Source organism: Epinephelus lanceolatus, chromosome 19 (genome assembly GCF_041903045.1).
Source record: "Epinephelus lanceolatus isolate andai-2023 chromosome 19, ASM4190304v1, whole genome shotgun sequence".
NCBI classification, from domain to species: Eukaryota; Metazoa; Chordata; class Actinopteri; order Perciformes; family Serranidae; genus Epinephelus; species Epinephelus lanceolatus.
The window spans coordinates 14,746,477-14,770,107 of record NC_135752.1 but is presented as its reverse complement, the minus strand read 5'-3'; the positions used below and the strand labels follow the sequence as shown (position 1 = coordinate 14,770,107).

General features: G+C 41.5%; 1 protein-coding gene across 6 annotated transcripts in view; it reads left to right on the top strand.

Moving 5' to 3' along the window:
- Positions 1 to 23,631, top strand: part of ptpn13 (protein tyrosine phosphatase non-receptor type 13) — a 55,249-nt gene that overhangs the window by 5,293 nt on the left and 26,325 nt on the right. For all 6 annotated transcript variants that reach the window (XM_033646656.2, XM_033646655.2, XM_033646653.2 and 3 more), the window contains exons 2-10: positions 336 to 455; positions 3,731 to 3,897; positions 5,749 to 5,814; positions 7,990 to 8,175; positions 8,944 to 9,031; positions 11,619 to 12,251; positions 18,074 to 18,166; positions 22,503 to 22,602; positions 23,248 to 23,464. In XM_033646656.2, coding sequence (XP_033502547.2) covers positions 341 to 455; positions 3,731 to 3,897; positions 5,749 to 5,814; positions 7,990 to 8,175; positions 8,944 to 9,031; positions 11,619 to 12,251; positions 18,074 to 18,166; positions 22,503 to 22,602; positions 23,248 to 23,464 — 1,665 coding nt within the window. In that variant the 5' untranslated portion in view covers positions 336 to 340. The remainder of the gene's footprint in view (positions 1 to 335; positions 456 to 3,730; positions 3,898 to 5,748; positions 5,815 to 7,989; positions 8,176 to 8,943; positions 9,032 to 11,618; positions 12,252 to 18,073; positions 18,167 to 22,502; positions 22,603 to 23,247; positions 23,465 to 23,631) is intronic.

The following is a 23,631-nucleotide window of genomic DNA, read 5'->3' as shown; positions in this document are numbered from 1 at the left end:
TTCTCAACTGAACTAAAATGAAAAATAAAAAAAATCAGTGTTTATTGTCAGTGGCCTAACAGACACTTTTGACACAGTAATCAATTCAAGACCTGCCTTGGAAATTGAATTAAAAACTCAGTGGTATATATTGCTTTGATTGGACTAAGAGATGTGATGTGCAGATGTTCCGTGTGTTTTCCAGCCTGATTTTATCTTGCACCAGAGGCTCCTATCATATAAAGAAAGCATGTGCCCTTTTCTCCAAACTATGGTTAAAGCTTATTTCTGTGTTACTTTGTGTTCATTTTCTGGTGTTAATCAGATGTTCTCTTTCTCTGTCTCTGCTTGCACAGGGAAGATGCATGTGTCTCTGGCAGAAGCCTTGGAGGTTCGGGGAGGGCCACTCCAAGAGGAGGAGGTCTGGGCAGTGCTCAGCCAGAGCGCTGAGAGCCTCCAAGAACTCTTTCACAAAGGTATGAACACGTGGAATCAAGTGTCCAAAGACGCTTCCTAGAAATGATTGTACATACACACAAAACAGAGCTCACTTTTATTTGTCTTGCATGCTTTCTTATTCCATTGCTGTCCTGTTATTGAACAGCCTACTCTCTAAATCTGTCCAAACTACCTTTTTTAAATGAAGGGGCTAAATGAAAATGTTCTGGTGTCCAGATCCCATAAACTGCAGGTGCCATTTTGTGTTGACAAATTGATAGTATCGTTTACCGTCTGAAATGATTTGTTAACATTTTTATTGCAGCAGTGGATTGAATAACCAAACCAATCCATCACATCAACACAGAAATAAAAAGAAGCAACTCCAAGCAAAACAAACAAGATGAACGCTTTTCTACTGGGTCACTTTCGTACTAAAGATTCAGTCACACTCACACTCTAGAATGTGTAAAAGTTTTGGTGGCTGTTAGTTAAATCACAACACTCAGTCCGTTCCCTCACCTTATTGTCAGTATGTTGCATACTGGCTCTGCATCATTAGTACAATTGATGACTGTTCTGTTATGTTGAAATCATTTGTGTGAGTCATATGTGCCTGTAAGTGTCTGTGAGTGTCCTTGTAGCCAAAGATAGATAAAGCTGCCCCAATTCCAGAGTGTCTTTGCAACTAAAGTAAACTCCAACAGTGGGTGACTAAGGGAGGTTTAACTCTGAAGACATTGGACAGGATGTGAGTCAGCGAGCACCGCAGTGCCCTCCTTGTTGTTAAAAAGTTTGGGTGGTGCCTAGTCTCATGTGAAACTCCAGCGCACCTGATTATGTTGACCATAATTGACTTGTGTCATCTAAACACTTCTCCATTGACCGTGTGAATTTTCATGAAGCACATAACCAAGATGCAGTTGTGTGCATAAACCAGCTTGACCTCAACTTCCAGTTTTGCTGACTGGTTGTCATTGCAGACAATCCTGGCGTGCTGGAGGAATTCCCTGTCATCAGTATGGCCTGTAAATATGCCTTTTATGCTGAGGTCACATTACAAAAAGAGAGAGTGTGCAAATGTTCTTCAGATATGGAGGCTACTGAGATAAAGTTGTGAAGATATTGAGGAAAAAATGCAAGGCTGGATACTTGGAGTATTTCAGATTATCTCAGTTTTAGCTTTACATGATATTGTGCTGCAGAGACATTGATAGATAACACATCCTTGTGTTATCTCTTGGCCTCTTGTGTGTACTGTTTTAGACCTTGGAGTGAAGCTAAAATTTGAAGAGCAGATGTTTAACACTATTATAGAGTCACTGAGCTGTGTATAGAAATATGTTTATCATGAGAGTGGATCAATAACAGCAACTATTTAAACTTAGAATTGTCAGACAATTTGTTAGCTGCTTTGGAAAGTTATTGTAGAGTTTTTGCTGGTTTATGCTTAAAAAGCATAAAAACAAGAAGAGTCAATGTCTTTGTTTCGCTGAAGCAGATGAGATGTTTGCAGTCATTTTCTTACTGTAGATGTATTTTGTTTCTGTCTGTCTGTGCTGTTGTGAAAGTGAACGTCGGGCTATTTCCTAATCTACAGTTTATTTAGCAAACCTTTACAGGACTTTTCAGACATTGTGAATAGACCTTGTTAAACACTCAACCACTAGCACAGTTTTTTTTCTTGTATGTAAACAGTAGCGGTTAGTTACTTTGTTTGTATTAGATTGATGTGTTTGAACAAGCAATGTGTGAATAATTCTGATTTGTTAGAGGTTTCCCTCTTCATGCTTTTGTCCACAGAATATGTAGGATCAGATAGACACCCTCTATCTATCCATTATTGTGATTGCTTATCCTATGTGGAGTTGCAACGGGGCTGGAGCCGATCCCAGTTGACCCCGGATGAAAGATGGGGCACACCCTGGACGGGTCCCCAGACTGTCACAGGGCTGACACATAGGGACAGATACCAAACAGAGATAGACATTCCATTCACGCTCGCATTCGCACCTAGAGTCAACAATCAACTTAACCTGCATGTCTTTGGACTGTGGGAGGAAGCTGTAGTACCTGGAGAAAACCCAAGCTGACACAGGGACAACATGCTAACACACATGAGGACCAAAGCTGGCCAAAGAGACACCAAAGTGTTTCCAGAACTGATTGCTGTTTTTGTCGTCTTTCTTTGTTTGGTCTGCTAGCCTGTCACTCTAATGGCATGTTTGCTGTGGCATTGAATGCATGGTTCAATCTACAGTCTTTAGGCATCTACTTTTCGAGGGCTGCCTCTTAGTATAATAGCTCAGAATTATCCCATGCCCCTAATAGCTAAGGTCGCAGCTTATCAGACTGACAGACTACATTGTTAAAGGATAAAGAACTTACAGTTGTACAATTTGCTATCCTTTGAAGTGAGTGGGGAATCAAATGGGGCATGTCCGAGTTGTGTTTTAGAAATTTTTGGCTTCTATTAGATTGGACATTCAGTTACCATTAGGTATGGTTTCTGCTTATTTATGCAGTTTATTGAATCTGTTGATAAGTTTTTTTTTTATCCACTAAGAAACTAGTTTGCTCTGGTTGAGTCATGCACTTCTACTCTGCTCTATTATTTGCTTGGCAAAAGATTTGTGTGGGATACACCTGGTAACCCAGTCCACCTGTGAGTAAGAGCTTCAAATGGTCACACGAGTTTTAAACAGGAAACTTATATTTACACAGTGGATTCCAGCTTTTGAAAGCAGATATTTGGTGCCTCAAATCCAGTTCCTCTGTTCGTTTCACTGCTCCTCTCGGAGTTAAGTATCAGTCAAAGAGAAGAATTTTGCAGCGCTGCTCAAACATTCCTTTGTATATTTTTAAAACGTTCTCTAACCATAGCGCTGGCTGTGGCTTTGTAGGAAAAGAGAATTACGCTGTGTAGCCATTCCTTTCTGCTTCTATGCCTCAACAGTTATTTTCTTGCAGGCTAAGAAAGCAACATGTGTTTTTGTTTACTTCAATCATCTTGAGTTTCCATAAACGCTGAAGCCTTAGCAAGAAACATCCACTGTGGTTGGATATGTCTACAGTTGCTGCATTCAGACTGTAAATGCTTAGACAAAATTTGATGCTAGTATCGAGCTTGAAAACACCACTGGGTGTGTGGGTGTGTGCGTGCGTGCGTGCGTGCGGGTGTGTGCGAGACACAGAGAGAGAGATAATTCCTGGGAATTTAAATAATGGAAGTCCAAATTGTTGTTGTGTTTGTTTTCTTGTTTGCCATCCTGATCATATCTCCAGTGGTTGAATTGTCTGTTTGCTTCTCCAGACCCTGCAGCCATGGGCTTCATCATCTCTCCCTGGTCCCTCCTGCTCATGCCCTCTGGCAACATCTCATTCACAGACGAGTATGTCACCCAGCAGGACTTAAGAGCCTTCACAGCCCCAGAGGTCCTGGAAGGGGTCTCCCTGACTACCGTCTCTGATATAGAGAAGGTATAAACCTTTACACAACCCATGTGGTGACAGAACCTTACAAACTGTTTAGTCTACATCAGGGGTGGGCGATATGGCCAAAATCCTTCACCATGGCATGTGTACTTTTATATCACGATACAGTAATTGTTCTGTAAATTCAGTTTAGAAATGGTTTAAAATAACCATACCATACTTCATCACATGTGATTATTTTCTTCTTTTATTTGGAACTCCCATACAAACAACTGCCTCACGTGAGACACCACTTAAGTTAAAAACAAGAGACTCAAAATAGTAAAACTACAATTCTTTTGAAGTGGAAGCCTCAAGGTTTCTGAGAGCAACAATTTCAAGTGTTGCAGGTTTCTGTATTTACAACTTCACTCTCCTCCTTCATGTTTGCCCAAATCATGTTATCCTGCGAGGTAGCTGGATTCACAAGATAACATGAGAGTCCAGACTTGATTTGCTACATAGCCTGACCTAAATAGCTCCTGTGGTATTGCCAAATCTATACCTGTGAATACATTGCTACCATCACACACGGTATACTGTCATATCCCCTTACCCTAATCTAAATCTTCCAAGGCTAAGAGGGTGTCAGTTTCATCACGTTTCCAAATCTTGTGTTAATACACTTGTGTTTTCCTGTTGTGGTGATATCTTGTAGTTTAAACTAAGCCTTTTACTGTTGCCCATTGAGTACCTTATAGGTCACTGTACAGTTCTCTTCAGTTCTCGTCATGCTTAAGTTAAGTGTTTCTCACCAAAACACGTGTTCTGTGGAAACCTGCATTGTTGATACCCATGTTTGCTAGCTTGCCTTGTTCTTCTAATGATTATTTGTCAAAAAGGCTGGTGTAGAAACCAGTGTTTTTTGTTTATTGTGACAGGGCAATAAGGTGTTAAATCAGAACACATTGTTGCATGAGTAACACAACACCGCAGAACTCTGGAGATACATCCTGGCTGTTCACAGATCTGTTGTGCAGTTGTTACATGCAGAACTGGATATGTCAGCAACTATATAATCTCCTGCAGTGCACAACTTGTTTTACATATGCACAAAACCACACCCCCTCTATTCGGCTCTGCCCCTCTGGTAGAAGAGCTAAAATCTTGCATGACTGGATTCCCGTCTCTGGCACGGCCCCACAGACCTCAACACGGTTTTGTGCTGAGTCAGTTTTCCAGCCCTGGTTGCGTCTCCCCAGCTGAGTTATTTCAGTGTAGAAAATCTAATCTGTTTCTCTCATTATCAGAGACTTTGGGTAAATATACGTCAGCTGCGAGTGCCACAATTTTCCTCTCACTTTTTCAGCATTTGGTGTGGTATTGTTGCTTTTAATGGGCGGCTTTTAAATTTCCACTTTTTTTTTTTTTTTTGAGAGTGCGAGTGTGTCTTTAAGTTTGCACTTGAGCTCTGTTCCTGAAAGACCTTGAAGGCTATGTTGCATTCTTTGGCAATCCCCGAATTATTCTTTCCTCTACCAAGCCCAACATTCAGGGGAAGTGATTTCTCTCCCAAGCAATGAGTGCAGAGTAATAAGGAGAGGAAAATGGAAAAATGTTTTTGGATTAAGGCTGAAAGCCCCTGTCTTTTTCCTTTCCAAATAAGAATGAATTCATCTTTTATTACACTCCAGCTTTAGTCTGTCTCTCTTTCTTTCACACACGACAGACTTATTTCAGTATGGTTAAGTGCCTGGTTATCTGAATGAAACAAAACTTAAATTCCTCATCTTCCTACGCGCTCACTCTTGTCTCGTTTTTTGTTTTTGTAAATTTATGTACTTTTTGACTCAAGACAACAAGATTGAAAGAAGTGTAATGCTCCTTATGAATCTTAAGTGATGTTTTTGTTTACAGATGCACATGTACTCTCTGGGGATGACCTTGTTCTGGGGAGCTGACTACGAGATCCCCCAAAGTCAGGTAAATTATTACCAAAGATACTATTTACACTTGGTAACAAGAGGTCATAAAATGTGTATTGTTTTTAGTAAACCTAAATCATTTCGCCTTTGTGTTTACAAAAAATAACTTTTGCTACATATTGTATCCAAACAAAGCTGTACCAAACAGACAGGCACAAGGAACCGAGCTGCTAGCACATTAGCATTAAGTGATATTAAAGTGATGTCTTCTTGAAAATTGATACTCCTGTGATTTGACTCAAGATTTGTGTGACATCAGTTGTTAAACTAGCATACTTCGCATGTTAAGACTTGAAACAGGTAATAATGCGGTGCAAACACAAAGTAGACTTTGTCAAGGTTTAACAGTATCTCCCGTTTTAGTGTTTTTGGCATCACATCGCGCTCAAAGTTACTCAGACGTTGCCAGTCACACTGGCACAACAAGATGGTGGATGGTGGATGGTGCACTTATGTGCGTGGCAAAATACAACTCTTAGTTCTTATTGGTACTGGTAATTTAAAGGAGATAAACACTTCAATCATTCTAATTTGCAGCCCAGAAACCACACACCCACACTGAAAGCAGACACGATGTTTTTCAGTGGAAGCTGCCTTTTAACAAGATCTATATCTGAATACAACATCTGGATAAGACACAGTGCTAGCTTTAAATGCACTCTGGAATGTGTTTGAATCTGCCAAAACCTAGAGATGATCTTGCTCACAGTGCATTCATATCTCTGCAAGAGTCAGCCAGGTGTAAGAGAGAGAAAGTACCGCCCACAGGTTAGAGATAGCATGACTCAGACTCATGCTTGACATCCACGTCACTTCACTGAAGGGCTTAGGCCTCATCCGTGAAGGAGGTGCTATATTAGTGCAGTTTATAGCAAATATTAGGCCAAATGCAACACGTCGTTGTCTCCGAAGTAGGCATGTAAAGTGTCAAATGAAGTGGACACACTGGCTGTATAGACACCTAATTACCTTATTCTTAAGGTGTTTGTTTTTACTCACAGTGCCATCTTTGTACCTGCAGCTTTCTTTGCATTTAAATATATTAATTTCATTAACTTTGCAAATGAAACCAATGTAGCATGGTAGCATCAGTAAGTGTAAGTGAAATTTGACAGTTATGCACAGGAGTATAAAAAAAAGTATTATATCTTGGTGATACTGATTAAAATCAGCATCCCCACCCCAAGAGTCATATACCTAAATCAGGGGTCTTAAGTGTTTTACAGGCCAAGAACCCCTTAGATGAAAGAGGGACAGAGCAATACATATATTGTATAAAGCTGAATTGCACTTGAAATAATTCTGTTAATATTTTCTGAGTCTTCTCTCCTTTGCGCTTGCCTGTAGCTACTAAGTCATCAGCAGTTCTAACATGGCTAGGTGCATTAGCCTCACCCTCTGCACTTTCACAAGTGGTTGGTGAGGTGGATGGTATGTCTCTTGCTCGAAAAGTTACAAAACAATCCTTTGTCAGCTCATAAGAATGTCCATTCACTTGGAATAATAATAGAGCTAAATGGCTAACATGTTTCAATAGCATGTAACTGTCAGTGAACTAGTTCACATCGTCGTCAGACAGGTTAGCGTTAGCTAGTGCACATGACTGCACAAGGATTCATGGGTAACAATTAGCCCATCACTGCTGTTGTGTGCTGTAAATTAAATTTTTGTTTGTTGTTGCTTTTTTCTATGAAGAAGCCAATTTATCTTTGCTAATAAAAGGTTGGATACATGTTAATTTGATTAAAATAAAACAAACAAACAAATTAAATTAAAACTTAAATCGTCAAACAGTACTTTGGAAGCCTCCTGCAGTAACTCTGAAGACTCCCTAGAGGTTGCGCATCCCTGTTGAAGAACCAGGACCTAAATGATGCTCAAACACAAACTCTGAAGAAATGTACACTGATACTGAACAGCCATGTTTTTTTTAATATGGTTTTGATATACAAAGCAAAGTATGTAAGTAAGATTTAGTAGGTAGACATTTAAAGTAGGTGATGGGTTTGTGCTGGCAAGGCTGAGCTCTGCCTTCTTATCTGAACACAATGGAAGTCAACATGATATTACAGATATCAGATTTAGACATACCAATAGAGCTCAATACTTTACAGTTTATTCTGCTCTTGTCACTGTTTGTGTGTTGACTGTCTTCACTCTGTTTGCTGTGCAGCCTATGAAGCTGGGCGAACACCTAAACAGCCTGCTCCTCAACATGTGTGATGATGTTACAGTGAGTCGAATGTCGTTGCGCACGGTGCTGGACATCTGCAGCAAACACATAAGAAACTCTAGTTGTGACCCTCCCTTCTCCTATATCAGAAAACTGGTCCGGTTGGTACTGGGCAGCCTTTCTCAGGTAAGCATTTTTTTTTTATGTTTTGTTTTTTTTATGTGGGTCAAAAACAACATTCCAGTCTGCTTTTATTTTGGCTAAAGTAGAGCCCACACTCTAAAGGGACAGTTCACCCCAAAATCAAAAATGCGTATATTCCTCTTATCTGTAGTGCTATTTCTCAGTCTGGATTGTTTTGCCAAGTGTTGAAGATATTGGCAGTAGAGATGTTTGTCTGTGCAAATACGGATGGCAGATGTAGTTTGGTAGAAAGAAAATAGATCCTACATGAAACTGCTGACAAGGTCTGTGGATTATCTTGAGTGACCATTGCTGTTGAGTTTTTCAAATGTACTTTTTTGGCGCTTTGAGCATCACAAGCTGAGTGCCGTCATGCTCCATTACATATGAGAGAAGGCAGACATCTCTACAGCGGATATCTCCAACTCAACTCATCAAAGCAAACTAGATTGATAAATATCACTACATGTAGGAGAATAAGCAAATAAATATTTTTGATTTTAGGTCGAACTGTCCCTTTAAGCTTTATCCCAGCTAAGTGCAAGTTAAAAGACAATTATCTGCTCTGTGAAAACACAGTAGATTTGTGGAATTACGCAACAGATAATGGGGTTCATGCTGATAGAACATGAGTTCAGGATGGATGACTCAAAGGGAATGACCCTCTAACGTCTTTTTTTTTTCCTCCTCCTTGCTCTGCCCTGCTCCTTTCACACCCGCTCTTTGTTTTTCTTTCTCTCTTACTTCTACTCGTCGCCGGCTTTCTCTCAGCTGGACGGTCTGCTGACTGATAGAGAGTCTCTTCCGGAGCGGAGTAAGGAGATTCGAGAGAGGCTAAGGGGCAAGGGCTTGCCCTCAGGTAAGATGAGCTGCACTGACATATACACATTGAATACAGAACTGTATTTGCTTGGTGTGTTGTCAAAGGAACTTTTCTCTAGTGTAGAGAGAGATCTTTATTTACGCAGTGATTCAGATTTCTAGGCTTCCAATGCTTCATGATAAGTCTGGTTTCTATTAGTCTTCAGAAACACTTAGTATTCTTAATTTAAATGGCACAAAGTGTGGAGCAAGGACAAATCCCCACATCCTGGATTTGAAGGCTCTGTTGAGATAATGATGAAAATATTTTGGATAAGACGTTGTATTATCTGTTTTTTCTTGCCAGTGATAAACTGAGGTAATGCCTGAGTGTAGTTGGACATACTGTTTGGAAGTTGTTTGCATTGATCTTACTTTTATATAGAAAAGTTGGATGTAAATGCCTTCCTTGGTTGTCGAGCTATTCATCCCTTACATCCTTGCTCTCTGACTTTGTGGGAAAAAATCGAAAGTAGATGAGGAATAACACGCTGCAACCTCGAATCGGATTTAATTCAGGAAAATATGACCAAATCTTCCCAGTGGTTTCTGAGAGAACTCCGGCATTTTTCCAGGCCATGGAAAGGAGAGCGCAGCACAAACATGGCTGTCGTCCCGATTATGTAAGCACGGCATGGCATTGATTACAGATGCATATTTTGGAGTCACCAGTGAAGCTGCTGGTCTGCTGTTTGTATCAGTGCTTTGTTTCCCCAGTTGAGCACCAGCCAGCCCTAGGGAAAGTACATGCAAAGAGTATTACCCGGTTCTTAAGCGCCTTTCTTCTCAAGGAGCAGCTCTCTCCCTCCCGTATGCCAGTAGTTCCAAGTTGTAATTGCTGCTAGCGGAACTCAGTCATTGTCCCTTTTTTCATGTTGGACGTTTTATGTTGCCCTTTCTTCACTGCTGTAGTCCACTTATTGGCTACCCTACACTAGTATTAAGCCATGTTTCTGCCAAACACTTTCAGTATAGTACCCTTAGAACCCATAACGTAAGTGTGTGTGTTTATTCTCTCTTGACCAATCAACACAGTGTTTCTAGCTCGATCTTTTAGTATTGGATCAGTGTGACAATGAAAATGTAAAAATTGAACTGAACTTAATCGAACTGCTAGGTGGAAATGAGGCTTTAACTGAACAAACTTGTGGCAACAATTGACTTCTTTGAGAAAAAAAAGACATCCCGTTCATTTTTTGCTCAATCTAGTCCTTGTGTGCTTCCCTCAGTTCCTGGAAGACAGTCTGTCTGTCTTTGATGTGTTTCCCTGTTAAGACCAAGCGTATGCTTTGTAGATTAAATCACCACATGCAGCGTTTTTACAGGACTTAACGTCTCCCTCCGCTCTCCCGTTTCTGCGTCTCTTCCTCTTGTGTTTCACTCCTGCTCATGTACATGTTTGCCTTCTGTTTATCTCTTTCTCTCTAAAACAAGAGCTGTCACTGGCAGCAGTGTATATGCAGCTGTCTGGAAAGGCAAACTTGAAATTTATGGACAGACAGTGAGAGCAACATCAATTTTTCAGTTTGAAGAAAGACACAGTGATGGATGAGCTGGACGCCTATGCCAGAAATTGTTAGTTAATGTGGTGCCATATGTTTTATAGTTTGTTTTTAAATAATAGGGAAAATGCAGTAGCTACTGAACGAAACAGATATAGAAAATACTTGGTACCCCTTGAGGATAAGAGCAACATGCCATTTTTCTTTATTTGCTTTTCCTTGTGCTGTTGTGGGTTTACTTTAGAAATTAATTAGTTTTATTTGCCATTAATGGCTGTTACATTTCAACCCCTGGGGCTGTATATCAGAAACTTCTTATTGCTACTACTAACTCTAATTAAATGCCATCGAGTCCAACAAATAACCAAGGGGAATTCAGTCGGGGCATGATTAAAACCATTGATATAAGAATTTAAGATGATTTTTAGCATCTAACCAGCATTTATAAACCCTCAGTTGTGTTTTTGCACTGGATTATTAAATGTTATGTAAACAGTGTCAGGGTTGTCTATCATAATATATTGTATTCTACATCTCTAATTATGACAGACTGGGGAATCTGAGGACGTGCTATACGCCCACCCAATTACTCATTTACTTTAGCTGGTTGTCTAATCTTTTAGTAGAGAGGCCATGAGAGGCCTGCAGCAGGTGCTCAGGCTGTTGAGGCCAAGCCAGGGTATCAGAGCAAAGGAGGGGGAGTCAGCAGTCGACTGTGCCGTTTTTAGTTGTCACGTCCTGCTGCTGCTGTTAGAAATGGTTGCCAGGTTGGACAGGCACTTAGGCATAATGAAGCGTACTGTATTTAGTCAAATTAAAATCCTTGTTAATCCTCTCTAGGTCCTTCTCTCATCATAAATACCACTTTGTGTATTGAGTGTAGTGTTAATAGTGATGTGTATTTCAGATAATGTCATCTGTTCACAATCAGTTTTATTTCCTCTTGATAACCTACTGAATGGTTTTACTTTGCTGGTATTCAAGATGAAGATTTGTGTTTTTCTGTGTTTTAAAGCTTTGAGTTCTGGCAGTGTGAGCTTCCACTCATGGTTCAATAAAACTTTGGTTCTCTTCTGTTCTCAGGGAGGAGTGCCGCCCCCAGGGTTCTAGAGCGCTACAAAGCCAGGACTCAGGAGCAGACATCTCTTAACCGGGGCCTCAGTCGTTCCATGGGCTCTCTGCCAATCCAGGACCTGTTGAAGGGGGATGAGGGGGCAGCCCTACAGTATTCCCCATCTGACTATCACCCTAACTCCGAATCCCCCACAGAATTCTACCCCAGACCCCCCTCACTCCAGCACCAGCACTCCTATCCCTATCTGCACCCCCTTCACCCCCAGCAAAAGGGGCGACCTGTAGAACTGGACAGGAGGTCTTTACCCTTCTACAGTGGGGACGTGCGCACTAGTCAGGCCAGGAAGAACTGGGCTTCCTCAGTGGACTTGGCTTACATTGACCCAGAGGCTCTTCGTTTTGGGGCGTTGGAGGATGCGCGGAGGGGCAGCAGTGCCATAAGTACCCAATCCATAGGCAGGCACAAGTCGCCCTTGCGGGCATCCAGGGAGAGGGATTCTCACTTCTCTGAGTTTGGTGGGCTGAAGAGTAGGAAACCTCATCACCACTCAGCCTTATCGGTAGGCTCAGGCCTCCCTGGAGCCTATGACAGGATAAGGGAAAAACAGAGGAAACTTCAGGTGCTAAGGCAAGCAGTGGATGGTGAGTATACTTTCCTCACTTAAAAGTGCAGTAAAGAGGAGCTTTTTTTTTTCAGTCCCTAGACTGAGATAAATGTGCTCTTAAGTTTTTATTTGAGTCCTCCGGGTTGACTGTAAAGTTTTAAGTGTATATGTTGGAGAAATTCCTGGTGACATTTACAAAGCATGTCTAATGCCACAAGTATATAAATCAAAGCGGTACATAGGTTTGACTGTGTAAGGCTTCCTCCTAAGGCACCTTTTTGTCCAACGTGTGTAACTTTCAGAAATTGACAGTCTCACATTCACACCCACTTCACGCTGTGATTGGCCAGGTGTGCGGAAGTGAAAAATAAGTCAGGGTTTGGATATCTCTATCAAGCTCTCTGTTTTCATACTTTACACAACCTATCTGTCATTTTTCAACTCTGAGCAACACTATGATGCAGCCTTCCAGGAGAAACTGTGTGTGTATTCCCACATTTAAACAATATCATGTCATTCCCCCTGTCTTTGCCAGCCAGCTTTTCACCCTGCCTTCAGAACAGCCATGAAAACTTTTGCCCTATGCTGGGGTCAGACACACGATGTATAAACCAATTCCATCCTAGTATAACCTGACAATTACTGTGCACATGACACATTGTGGATGATCTTAGTTTTGTCCTTTCCTGATAGTTTGATAGGAATGCACCTTTTAACAAAGAATAATCTGATATTTTTTTAGTGTTAGGTGTGTAAAGATTCAGTCTTGACACTTCTAAGATCATGGCTTTCCAACACACTGCAAAATGTAAAAAACATGCTCACCTTGTTTTGCAGTCACAGTTTTATTCAGATCTTTTATTTCTGCCTTTTCCTCATTGCAACAGATAACACTCAACAATCACCTAGTCATAAGTATTGCAGTATAATGGGATTTTGGTGACAGCTAACAGCTTGGTCATGTGTCATCATCAGCATTTAATGAGTGGTGCCGGTACTTTGTCAGAACATGTAGCGGGTTGGCTTCAACATTTGATGATACTACATCAATGTCATGTGTTTGGTAGCCCACAATTTCAAAGGGGAAAATCCCACAGACGTCTTCAGCTTTACTCTGCTACTGAGACAATGAATAAAATCTCAGTAAAACAGAGCCCAGCTTTGTCATTGAGATACACAGAAAAATGTCAAACTGGGTTGTAAACTGAATTCATCAAGCAATAAAAGGGGGTATGGCAGCTTGGGTGAAAAGGCTGCAGGGAGCCATCAGCTGTGCCATTCTGAGAGATGAAAATGTGACAGCGATGAGATGACGTTAGCAGACAGACACCCGGACTAGTTACAGGTTGTGTGTCCATCTGTAACTACCATGTGGGATGGGTGCTGGCTCGAGTGAAGTATCGCTGGTGGTGGCTGTGCAGCAGTGTTTAGACAGAATGTATGAGTCACTGGTACAGAGGTTTCCAAATGGCTGATTCTAATTACAGGCCAGCTTAATTCTAGCCTGCTGCTAACTGTCACACATGCTATATAGCCAGGACGCTTTCTCTTTTTTTGCTAACATGACTGTAAACACACAGACATAGGAACGCATACGTGCCAGGTATTTACAGACTCACTTTGTGTAATCACATGCTTAGATTGAGCACACACAACACAATTGTTTAACACCTTAGCAGTCAGCCCCAAGAGCTTTATGTTTCTCTCAGGAGCTTATTGGATTCCATAGGCAGGCTAGTTTTATGCAGAGTCACAAGTGGCTATACGGTTCTGCTGGCCACCTGGGGACAGTGGAGGAGAACGAGGGATGAATGGTTTCATATAATAAGCCACTGTCTTCTGCCTCTTCTTCCTTTTCCTCCTCCTGCTGATTTCCCATACTCCCCACTCTTCAGCCCCCTCCAACCTCCAGCCTCCCTACTTTGCTGGCAGCTATTTTTAATGCTGACCGAGCCACCAACCGACGGCATTCTTCTCCTCAACTGTGGCTTTTTATCCCCAGCAAGTCCTGCTTTCCTTTCCTTCCCTCCCCTTTGCCTTTAGCTGATTGTAATCAGAGGCGCTTGGCATTTTTTATTTCATCTGATGGTGTGAAGAGCAGAGCGGAGCCTCTCTGCATAGCAGTGTTAGAACAAGAAATAAAAATGATGGCCAGCCTCTGTATATTGTCCCACCTATCTCACTGTGGGTATGCTCGTGTTTGCTTGTTTAAAACCGAGAGGATTATCTTTGTGTATTTTTCATGTTATTAGCTTCTAATTGGTATTAACTTATGGTTGATGACAGACACCATGGTGACGCAAAGGAATGTTTACCCCCATCAAAACTCACTGAGGTCAACTATGAAGACTGAGCCAAAATATTTCCCAGAGTTTTTCGCTATAGTATGAATGGGGCCTAATTGTGCACAGACCATTTGCAGGGTGGTGTGGATGTGTTACTTGGCAGAGACCTTCTTTTCTTTCCTTTTTCGCTTACTTTTTTCTGTTCTTTTCTGCAGGAAAGTGATGGCGCAGCAGTGGTCAGTGCTCTCAGGTTTCACCCAGTTACACACTGGTTCTCTGCCTTCTGTGTGTATGCATTTGCAAATCACGCTCAACTGAATATGTATTACATGAACATAACTAAACATTGTGTGTGTGCATGCCGGTGTGTGCATGGGCATGTTTATACCTGGTCCCCTATGTCTCACCCCAGTGCGCCTGCAACCCCTACTCCTCCCCCTCCTCCTCCTCCTTTGGTGCCAAGGTGCTTCAATCAGTAGAAACTTTCCTTGCAGACCTAGAGGCTGTAATTGGAGTCATGCGTAGCAGATGAGGGAATTCCAAACATTATTGGACTTTTCTGGCACTTGGCAGCAGGTCATGTGGCTTTGGGCCGGGGTGGGTCCAGTTTGGACAACAATACAGAACATTGCTGCCTCAGGGGAAGGGGAGGTGTTCATGAAAGTGAAGCTTACCCTCACATTTTCATAATTATATTACAGTTTGATTTTTTGACTGAAGGCTGCAGTAGGAAAGGTTATAGTGTTTGTAAGGCTTTTATGAAATGCTTTTGACCATTAGGTTTATTTATGATCCATTTTAATCAACTGCCTGACCCATTTCACCATCACATTATGCATAATGTCTAAAACAAACACTATTAAGCTACACGAGCAGTGTAGAAATTTCATGAATGGACATTTTTCTATTAGTGGGCTGTTTTCCCACACTATGTGCACATAAAACTTCACCTTCACAAAATCTACATTGTATGTTTTTCCTCTGAGTCATGTTAACGTGGGGGTTTCTGTAAGCTATTATCCATTTTAGTCCATGCTTTAAAGGGAGTTCCTTCTTTCTCCTTGGGACCACCAGTCTTTAAATAACCTCACAGCCTGAGTTTGTGTCTCTTCTCAGCTTGAGCACACCAGAAGGCCATAACCTATAGAAACTGCTTGTGTACTCGCAGACAGCTTGTGCAGTTCTGCAAGGAATCAAGGAGAGAGGAATAATAAAACGTGGGAGAGGGTATGGGAAGATAAGGTGAAGGGAGGACAGAGAAGTAAGGAGATAAATGTGGGTTGCATTCATTTTTCCCTGGAAATGATGCTTCTCCTCGTACGGACTGTTTTTAAGCGTGACTCCCTACACTGAGGAGAAAACATGATGAAGCCGAGTTGGCAATAAGTCGAAGAATGAACGAATGAACTCCTGATCTTTTGGCTCGTTAAACCTTAAGTATTGAATTACCACTAAAACGCGTTGACAGTAACTGAAATCCTCCTATTTTTACTTTATTTCATTGTCTTATTTGAATTTATGTGTACTGGGTGTGTGTGGGTGTGTGTGTGTGTGTGTGTGTGTTTGTGTCTGGGAGTGTGTGTGTGTGTGTGTGTGTGTGTGTGTGTGTGTGTGTGTGTGCATGTTTCCCACTTACCAACTGTACTCCTTTAAGGTGGAAGAGGAATATATATTTATACTTCCTGGAAAAGAAACAATAGCATTCATTGAAGAGCAGCGCTGAGAAGGAGTTATGCAGCACATGTTTATCTGAGTCACCCTCTGTTTTACCCTTATGCTGCCTCACTTACTTAATGAAACATACATTCTTGGCAAGGTATCGCTGTTCATCTCTGGCCTTAGCTTTGACCCTTTTTGTGTCTCTTATTGCTTTGAGGTACAGTGAGTGTTTGGAGGGCATGATGAAATGTCGGTCCCAGGTTTATTTGAGATTTCCCCAAGCATACTCATTCACCCTCAGGTTAATCGTGACTGAGCAACAAACACATTAGACACTTGTGGCTTGACGAAAAATTAGAATTTTGTTACTCCATAAACCACAGTTATTTAAAAAAAAAAAATCACGCAAGGTAATTTTTGGTTCTGTTGGGCTCAATATGCAACTAATGCAACATAATACCCCTGAACTATATATTTAGACAGCCTACCTCAAACTGTTCACCAGCAAATTTGTTTTTTTCCATTATTGTTTGCATTGTGGTCTTTTCTGTTATTTGTGTTGTGGATGTTTCTTTAATAGTAAGGTTAATGTTTGTTTAATGGCAGATTTGTTGGAATAACCTTGAATACAATCACCCACCATTGCTTCCTGCTTATTGACAAGCCAGTGTGTTTTGTTGTTTATTTTGCTCGTCTTTAAACATAGTTTTACAAAAACAGCACATAAAAATACTAGAAAACTGTTATCACATCATAAACAGTTTTTTATTTGCCCCTATTGGAAAATCCTGTTGATAGTGGTGGGCCATTGTGACAGAAATGGGTGTGATGTGTTCTTGTTCCACTGCATTATCTTCCTCACTTCACCCTTTAGGTCTCCAAATGTGTCAGGCCTCCCCAGTAGCAACACGGCAGACAGTGTAGGACACGTGACTGTGCACGTTTGTGGGTATCTGTGCATGTATGTGTCAATCTGTAAGTCTTTGTATTTGCTTTGGTAAAGCTAAGATGGTGAGTGACACAAAAGAAAGTTTATCTGTGAACCTTTTTAATGCAGATGACACTCATCTCATGACTCACTCACCAACAAAAGATGGAAAACTATTTTGGGTGATCATCAGAGCTGTCCTCTTTCTTAGTAAGATTATAGCTGCTGCTTTTATTTATGGTCTGAGAGACACTGTACAGTGAAACTCTGAAGTAAAATGCCTTGGCAGTGACAAGGGAATGCCATTCATTTAAACTATGTAGCTGATACTGAGGAGCAGGACTTTCAAGTTCTGTGTGCTAGCCAAAGAAAAACAGGACACACGAGGTCAGTGTTCAGAGTGTTTTGAACATTGTTTATGGTGTTTTCCTGCGTTACCACAGATTTTCAGTACATTATTGAGTTTATGAGGCTCAGAGAAAAGTAAATCATCTTAGTGAGCAAGACAAAAGATTCCACCCTCAACAAAACACTCTCTAACCTGACAGGAGGCATGCCTGTGTACACTTGTGCTGAAGCTGCTTTTCAGTGTAGTTACATATGTCTTTCATTAAGAGTGTTTACCAACAGCATGAGTAATACCTACTTTGTGTGCCTCAGTCTGGTTTGGGGTTGCCATCAGTCTCAGTAGGATTTGGAGGAAGTCTTGCTGGAGAAAACAGTAGCTTGTCAGTTCACCTGCTGTTCAGATCTAATAAAAAAAGTGATGCAACTTTTTGTAAGGGTCTGTGTTGAAAAAGAAACCACTTCACCTTAACATCCCTCACAACAGAAAACAAGTCCATATAACAATTTTGAAGTTGACTCATGTGCATGACGTATATGTTCGATTCATTTCATCATTTCGCAGACATCCCCTTATATTACTGCATGGTTCATATTATATTATTTTTCAAAGATGGGCTGATGGTCTTTCTCCTCCCTCAGACCCGGTCCACACCCACCAGAGGTACCACAGTGATTACAGTTCATCCAGCGAAAGCCCCTCAGTGGCCTCCTCTGATCCAGACTACAGACAAGGTAAAAATGCCCCTGAAGAGTTCTTTATCTTTATCGTGTTTTTCTTTTCACGGAGGCGTTTATGGTTTACTTTGTCATGTGTGGCATATGTGTGAGTGCAAACCTTTAGCAACAGGAAGCAGGTTCTGCTCACCAAATCTTGGTTTTGGGCAATGACTGTATATAAAGATGGACAACGCATCTCCACTTCCTCCTATTACACGAATATACGAATACGGCCGCTGGCATCTTGCGCTGGTGATGTCATTTGGAGCGTTCTCTGCGCAGTTGCAGTCTCTGCAATAACGGGGTCCCACTCTCTGACCCCTTCAAGTAGCACGATTGGTCACTGGCACTCAATTAGCAAACAGTTTTCAGTCATGATGTGAAATACCTTTTTTTTTTTTTTTTAGCAACATATAGCTAATTAAAACCAAAATTTATCAAAAAAACGAACACTTTGACATGCATCAGCATGAAGGGAACTACCTAAAATGACAGAAATCATCTTTGGGAAAAAAATATTCAACGTGTACTTTAAGTTTTTAGTCTGGCCCATGTCCCAGCCGCTAGACTCACAAGTCAGTCTTTAGACGCTTTGCTTAACTAAAGACTGATGTCTTTCTCCCTGATTTTGTGTTTAGATGGGCGGATACAATTTCAGAGTTTAAAAAAAACTCCCTACGTTGCAGAACCAATAGTAAATCTGCAGGGCAGTCCTTCAGTGGCTCGCTGAACTCTTGTGCTCGTAAACAGTCCAACTGCATTAAAAGTTTTAAACAAAGTCGCTTTAAGTCCTTCATTTCCACAATCTTGTGGACTGAGCACACGTTTGATAAAACGGAGGTAAATCTCTCGGCATCCATTTTCAAGCTCGGACGAGAAAAGGGGAAGCGCACATTTCCGGGAGGGCGTGTCCTTTTAAAAAATGCAAGAGGCGTTGCTTTGTTGCCGGCTTTTTTCTCCGGTGTGTTAAACACACTTTAGAAAGGAGTGTCCCCAGACTATCAGAAGGTGGAGATCTCTGATTGTCTGGTGGCGAGACTACCCATCCGCTAGACTCACAAGTCAGTCTTTAGACGCTTTGCTTAACTAAAGACTGATGTCTTTCTCCCTGATTTTGTGTTTAGATGGGCGGATACAATTTCAGAGTTTAAAAAAACTCCCTACGCTGTAGAACCAGTAGTAAATCTGCAGGGCGGTCCTTCGGTGGCTCGCTGAACTCTTGTGCTTGTAAACATAGTCCGACTAGAAACAGTAGTAGTAGTGTAGTGGTACAAAATGGCTCAGCCGTGCTCGCAGAAAGCTCCGTCAAAGTTAGTGGGTGTTTGTTGTGTTTGCGGCGACACATTCTCGCCAACTAAAAGAAACAAACATAATCTTTTACAAGGCCATGACTCATCCGTCTGGCCGGACTATAGAGGCAATCGTCTTGTAAACAACAAGGCGATTCCCTCTGTAGTCCGGGTAGAAAACCAGCAGAGCTTTTAGCTATATATATAGCCTATGTATCACATTTTTCACATCACTGTATCACCGTTTAGACTAATCCGATGTTTGTAAAGTCTATAAACACAGTGATTGAACAAACATTACTATTTCTGTGTGCACGTTTAGCTGGGCTAACTGTTAGCTGTTTGCCCTGTTAGCCGTTAGCAGTGTCTGTAATAGGTAATAACTCATTAAACGGTCTGTGAAAAAAATATATTTTCCAGCGGATATCTTAGTTACAACATGATTGAGCTAGCAAAGCAGTTTTGTGTTGCTATGTGTGGTATTTATTCAGTTATGGGAAATCACGATGTCTAGAAAGCATCAGTGGCTGCAGCTGACAGGGACAGCTAACAGCAGCAGCAAAGCTAACATCAGGACGTCATCTGTTAAAAGCCTCCCGTTGTCGGATATGACATGAAACTACTCCAGTTAGCTCAATCATGTTGTAACTAAGACATCCGCTGGAAAAAATATTTTCTTCACGGATGAGCACACGTTTGATAAAACGGAGTTTAATCTCTCGGCATCCATTTTCAAGCTCTCTGTGTGTTTGTTTCCTTGCGGACGAAAAAAGGGGGAGCGCACATTTCCGAGAAGGCGTGTCCTTTTCAAAAATGCAAGAGGCGTTGCTTTGTTGCCGGCCGTTTTCGCCAGTGTGTTAAACACACTTTAGAAAGGAGTGTCCCCAGACTATCACAAGGCGGAGATCTCTGATTGTCTGGTGGCGAGACTAACCCATCCACTAACATAAAGAGGGGCGGGGGGGTTGACCTATACTGCTGCCAGCCACCAGGGGGCGAGCAAGATGGTTTGGCTTCACTTTTGGAGAGCTGTCATGTTATTTATCTTTATTCAGGGTTCTCACTGTCATTGAAAACCTGCAAATTAATTAATTAATTTTCTCAATCACATTTTCCAGGCCTGTAAAAGTCATGGGATTAGTTAAAATCATTGATTGGTTCGAGAAAGTCATGGAATTGTGTGTTTATTTTCTGTGGCTGTCGTAACTTAGCTCTAATATGTGTCGATGTGTGACGTATTGTTAACCATCATATACATTTCCTCATTTGCTCCCTGCGTTCCGTCTCTCCCTTTGTGTATGTCAGCCAGCTTGAATTATGTTTGAATAGCATTAGAGTCTGATATGTTTAAAAACTGCCATGCAAGTTTGGCAAGAATAAAAAATAAAATTATTTTGGGTCCTTTAAAACTCAGAAAAGTCTTGAAATTTTGTCCATAAAATATGTGGGAACACTGTTTGTTACACAACAGAAGTAAAAATGCAAAACCAGAGTAGGCTTCATTTTAAGAATTGCTAAACTCTTCAGTCCAGTAATATCATGCCCATTACCATAGAGTAAATAAATCATCAAAGAGTAAAAAGGAAATAGCCACACAGGGGCTTCATGGTTCTCAGTCATGTTGCTGATCTGGAGCCCTGCTGGGTTTCACTTTCGCAAATCTAATCAGATTTACACCTGGAACGGTGAGTGAATCATTTAACAGGAAAACCAGCAGCAGTCTGGCCAGCAAAGGCTGGGATTGAAAGCCACTGGCTAAGGATATCAATTATTCTTTGTCTCCGCTGACCGCTGACTGTGGTCTGTCCTGCTCAAAGCCAGATTCCCCGCTGTCTTATTGCCAAACCTCACAGGGCACACTTTGTAGCCTAAATACGGTGAGGTGCACCACTCTCCGTTTTCTCGTTTTGTTTCCAGGTAACCGCAAAGTCATCTGCTGTCAGTCACGTACCTGGTGCTGCTAATGGAATTAGACCATGTCCTTCATGAAGTAGGATTGCACAAGATGACATACCTTCAGTGTCAAAGTTAAATTGTGCAGTAAATGACGTAGGCTAGACTTCAATATCGTAATAGTGTGGGAAAACATGAGTCTGGCTGTTGAGCAAAACTCACCTCAGATGTAATCTTTTGAAACTGAGCTACAGAAATACCCAGAACATCTGTTGTGTGAGTTGTAATGTTTCAATTCACCATGGATATTGATTCACTGGTTAATATGAGAGTTCAGTGCAACCTGTTATTGGTTTAGAGATATTGTACATGATTAGAGAAAATATATACTCAACCACAGTGTCAGGGGGTAGTAAGAGGCTTGGGATACAATAGACTCATAATATGTAACTACACTCATTTATTTATATCAAGATATATTAGTTACAGTACTCATAGAGGCAGTTTTAAATGCAGTGGGATTTCAGATGTGCTTTTGTTTTTATAATATTCACTAATTATGACTAATTTACTCAACTGTCAGTGAAGTGGGAGATGAAGCCAAGCAAATTTATTCAACATGGCCTCACACCTTTGCTCCATTTATCAATATATCCACTGGTTGCACCCTTGCACAAAAGTTTGACATTGAGCTCAGACAGCTGTGAGGAGTTCAGATCTACTAGTGGAAGCGGTGCCAGTTTTATTTGGAAATGGTTAAAATATATCAAAGGTGGTCCAAAACGAAAGGCTGTTTGAATTACTGTCAGCTGAAACTTGCAATAAGTCATGACTTCTAAGAAATGGAAAGGCTCTTAATGTGTAAAATGACTATTTCAGTACTGGCTGACGCATATTGTTGCTGTAATGCAGTGGTGGTACTTTGTACAAAATTTCAACTCACATCAACAGAGATCCCATTTGTAGTGCTGTTATGACATGATTTCTGAAACTACTCCACCTTCTTGAACACATGTTCATGCAGGTACATTTTACACTAGTGTGGGTGTCTGCATCTGGAGGGGTGTGTTTGCTTGCATAGTGTAAAAACACAATTTACTCCTTCCTGTGTGTGTCTGTGCGTGTGTTTATGTGTGCGTACACAGCTAATATTCCCATGTCTCCTCCAGCTAAGAAACCAGGCGAGGTGAGGAGGTTTGGCTCCCAGGCGGCCCTGTCCTCTGAACATGATGCCCTGTCACTGACGAGTCACAACACACACAGGCACAGGTAACACACGCACACACGCACACACACACACACACACACACACACAAACTATGTATACAGCTGACAATTTAACAAACAAGCTACCAGTGATGTTTTCCCCTCTAAGCATCCAATCTACAGGTACTATTTATTTGATCCATATGGAAATCTATCCATGGTTACAGAGAACACAGAACAGGGCCACCAGTGAAGTAGTCCTGTTCAGTCCTGAGGGCCACACACAACTGTTGTGGCTCAGCAGGGTCAGCTCCATGCTTTGCAAGTGAGGTCATCTAGTGTGACATCCACATTCAGCAATCTCTATCTCTTTAATCTCTGGCATTACAGAGAACTGCTGCCTACTGTTGCCATGCCTGCTAACAGAAAATCAGATCAAAATCAAGCACAGAGCGCTTGTTTCCCCTAAAAGAAAATCGGCTAGTATTTGGTATCTTTTGTGTGTAAAAACAGTGTCTGACATACCCCGCTCCTGCTGCCACTTTTAAGTATTTATTTTATGGAGGAAGAAAAAAGAACCTCAGTAAATAAAAGACAAATCTCGCAAGGCATCCTGCATTAAACAGTAGTCTTGTTTCTGTAAAGCTTTTTGACGATATCATACTGACACCAGCTCTCCTCTTCTTTTCTCCTCTCCTCTGCCTGTAGGCTGTATGAGGGGGCAGCTGATGAAGGTCTGGTCGGAGCAGAGCTGCTCCTCCAGAGGCAGGAGGAGGAGGTGCAGCGGCTCCAGGCCCACCTGGCCAGCAGGCTGTCCAGGGCAAACCTCTACCCCACAGATGACCCCTTGGCCCCATCTCGCACTTCCATGCTCGACCTACGAGACCCACTCCACACCTCTTCTGTGCCACTTCGCAAACCCAAGGTCTTTGCTCTTTATGTTTTAGCAGACTCATGGATATGCTTTAAATGATAATCTGTGATGCTGAGGATCATTTCAGTTATTTGGGTCTCATTTTTTCTTCATAAACATTATTTTTGATCACAAACAAACTTCCTTTGTCACTATAAAAATATAGACAACCTATAAAT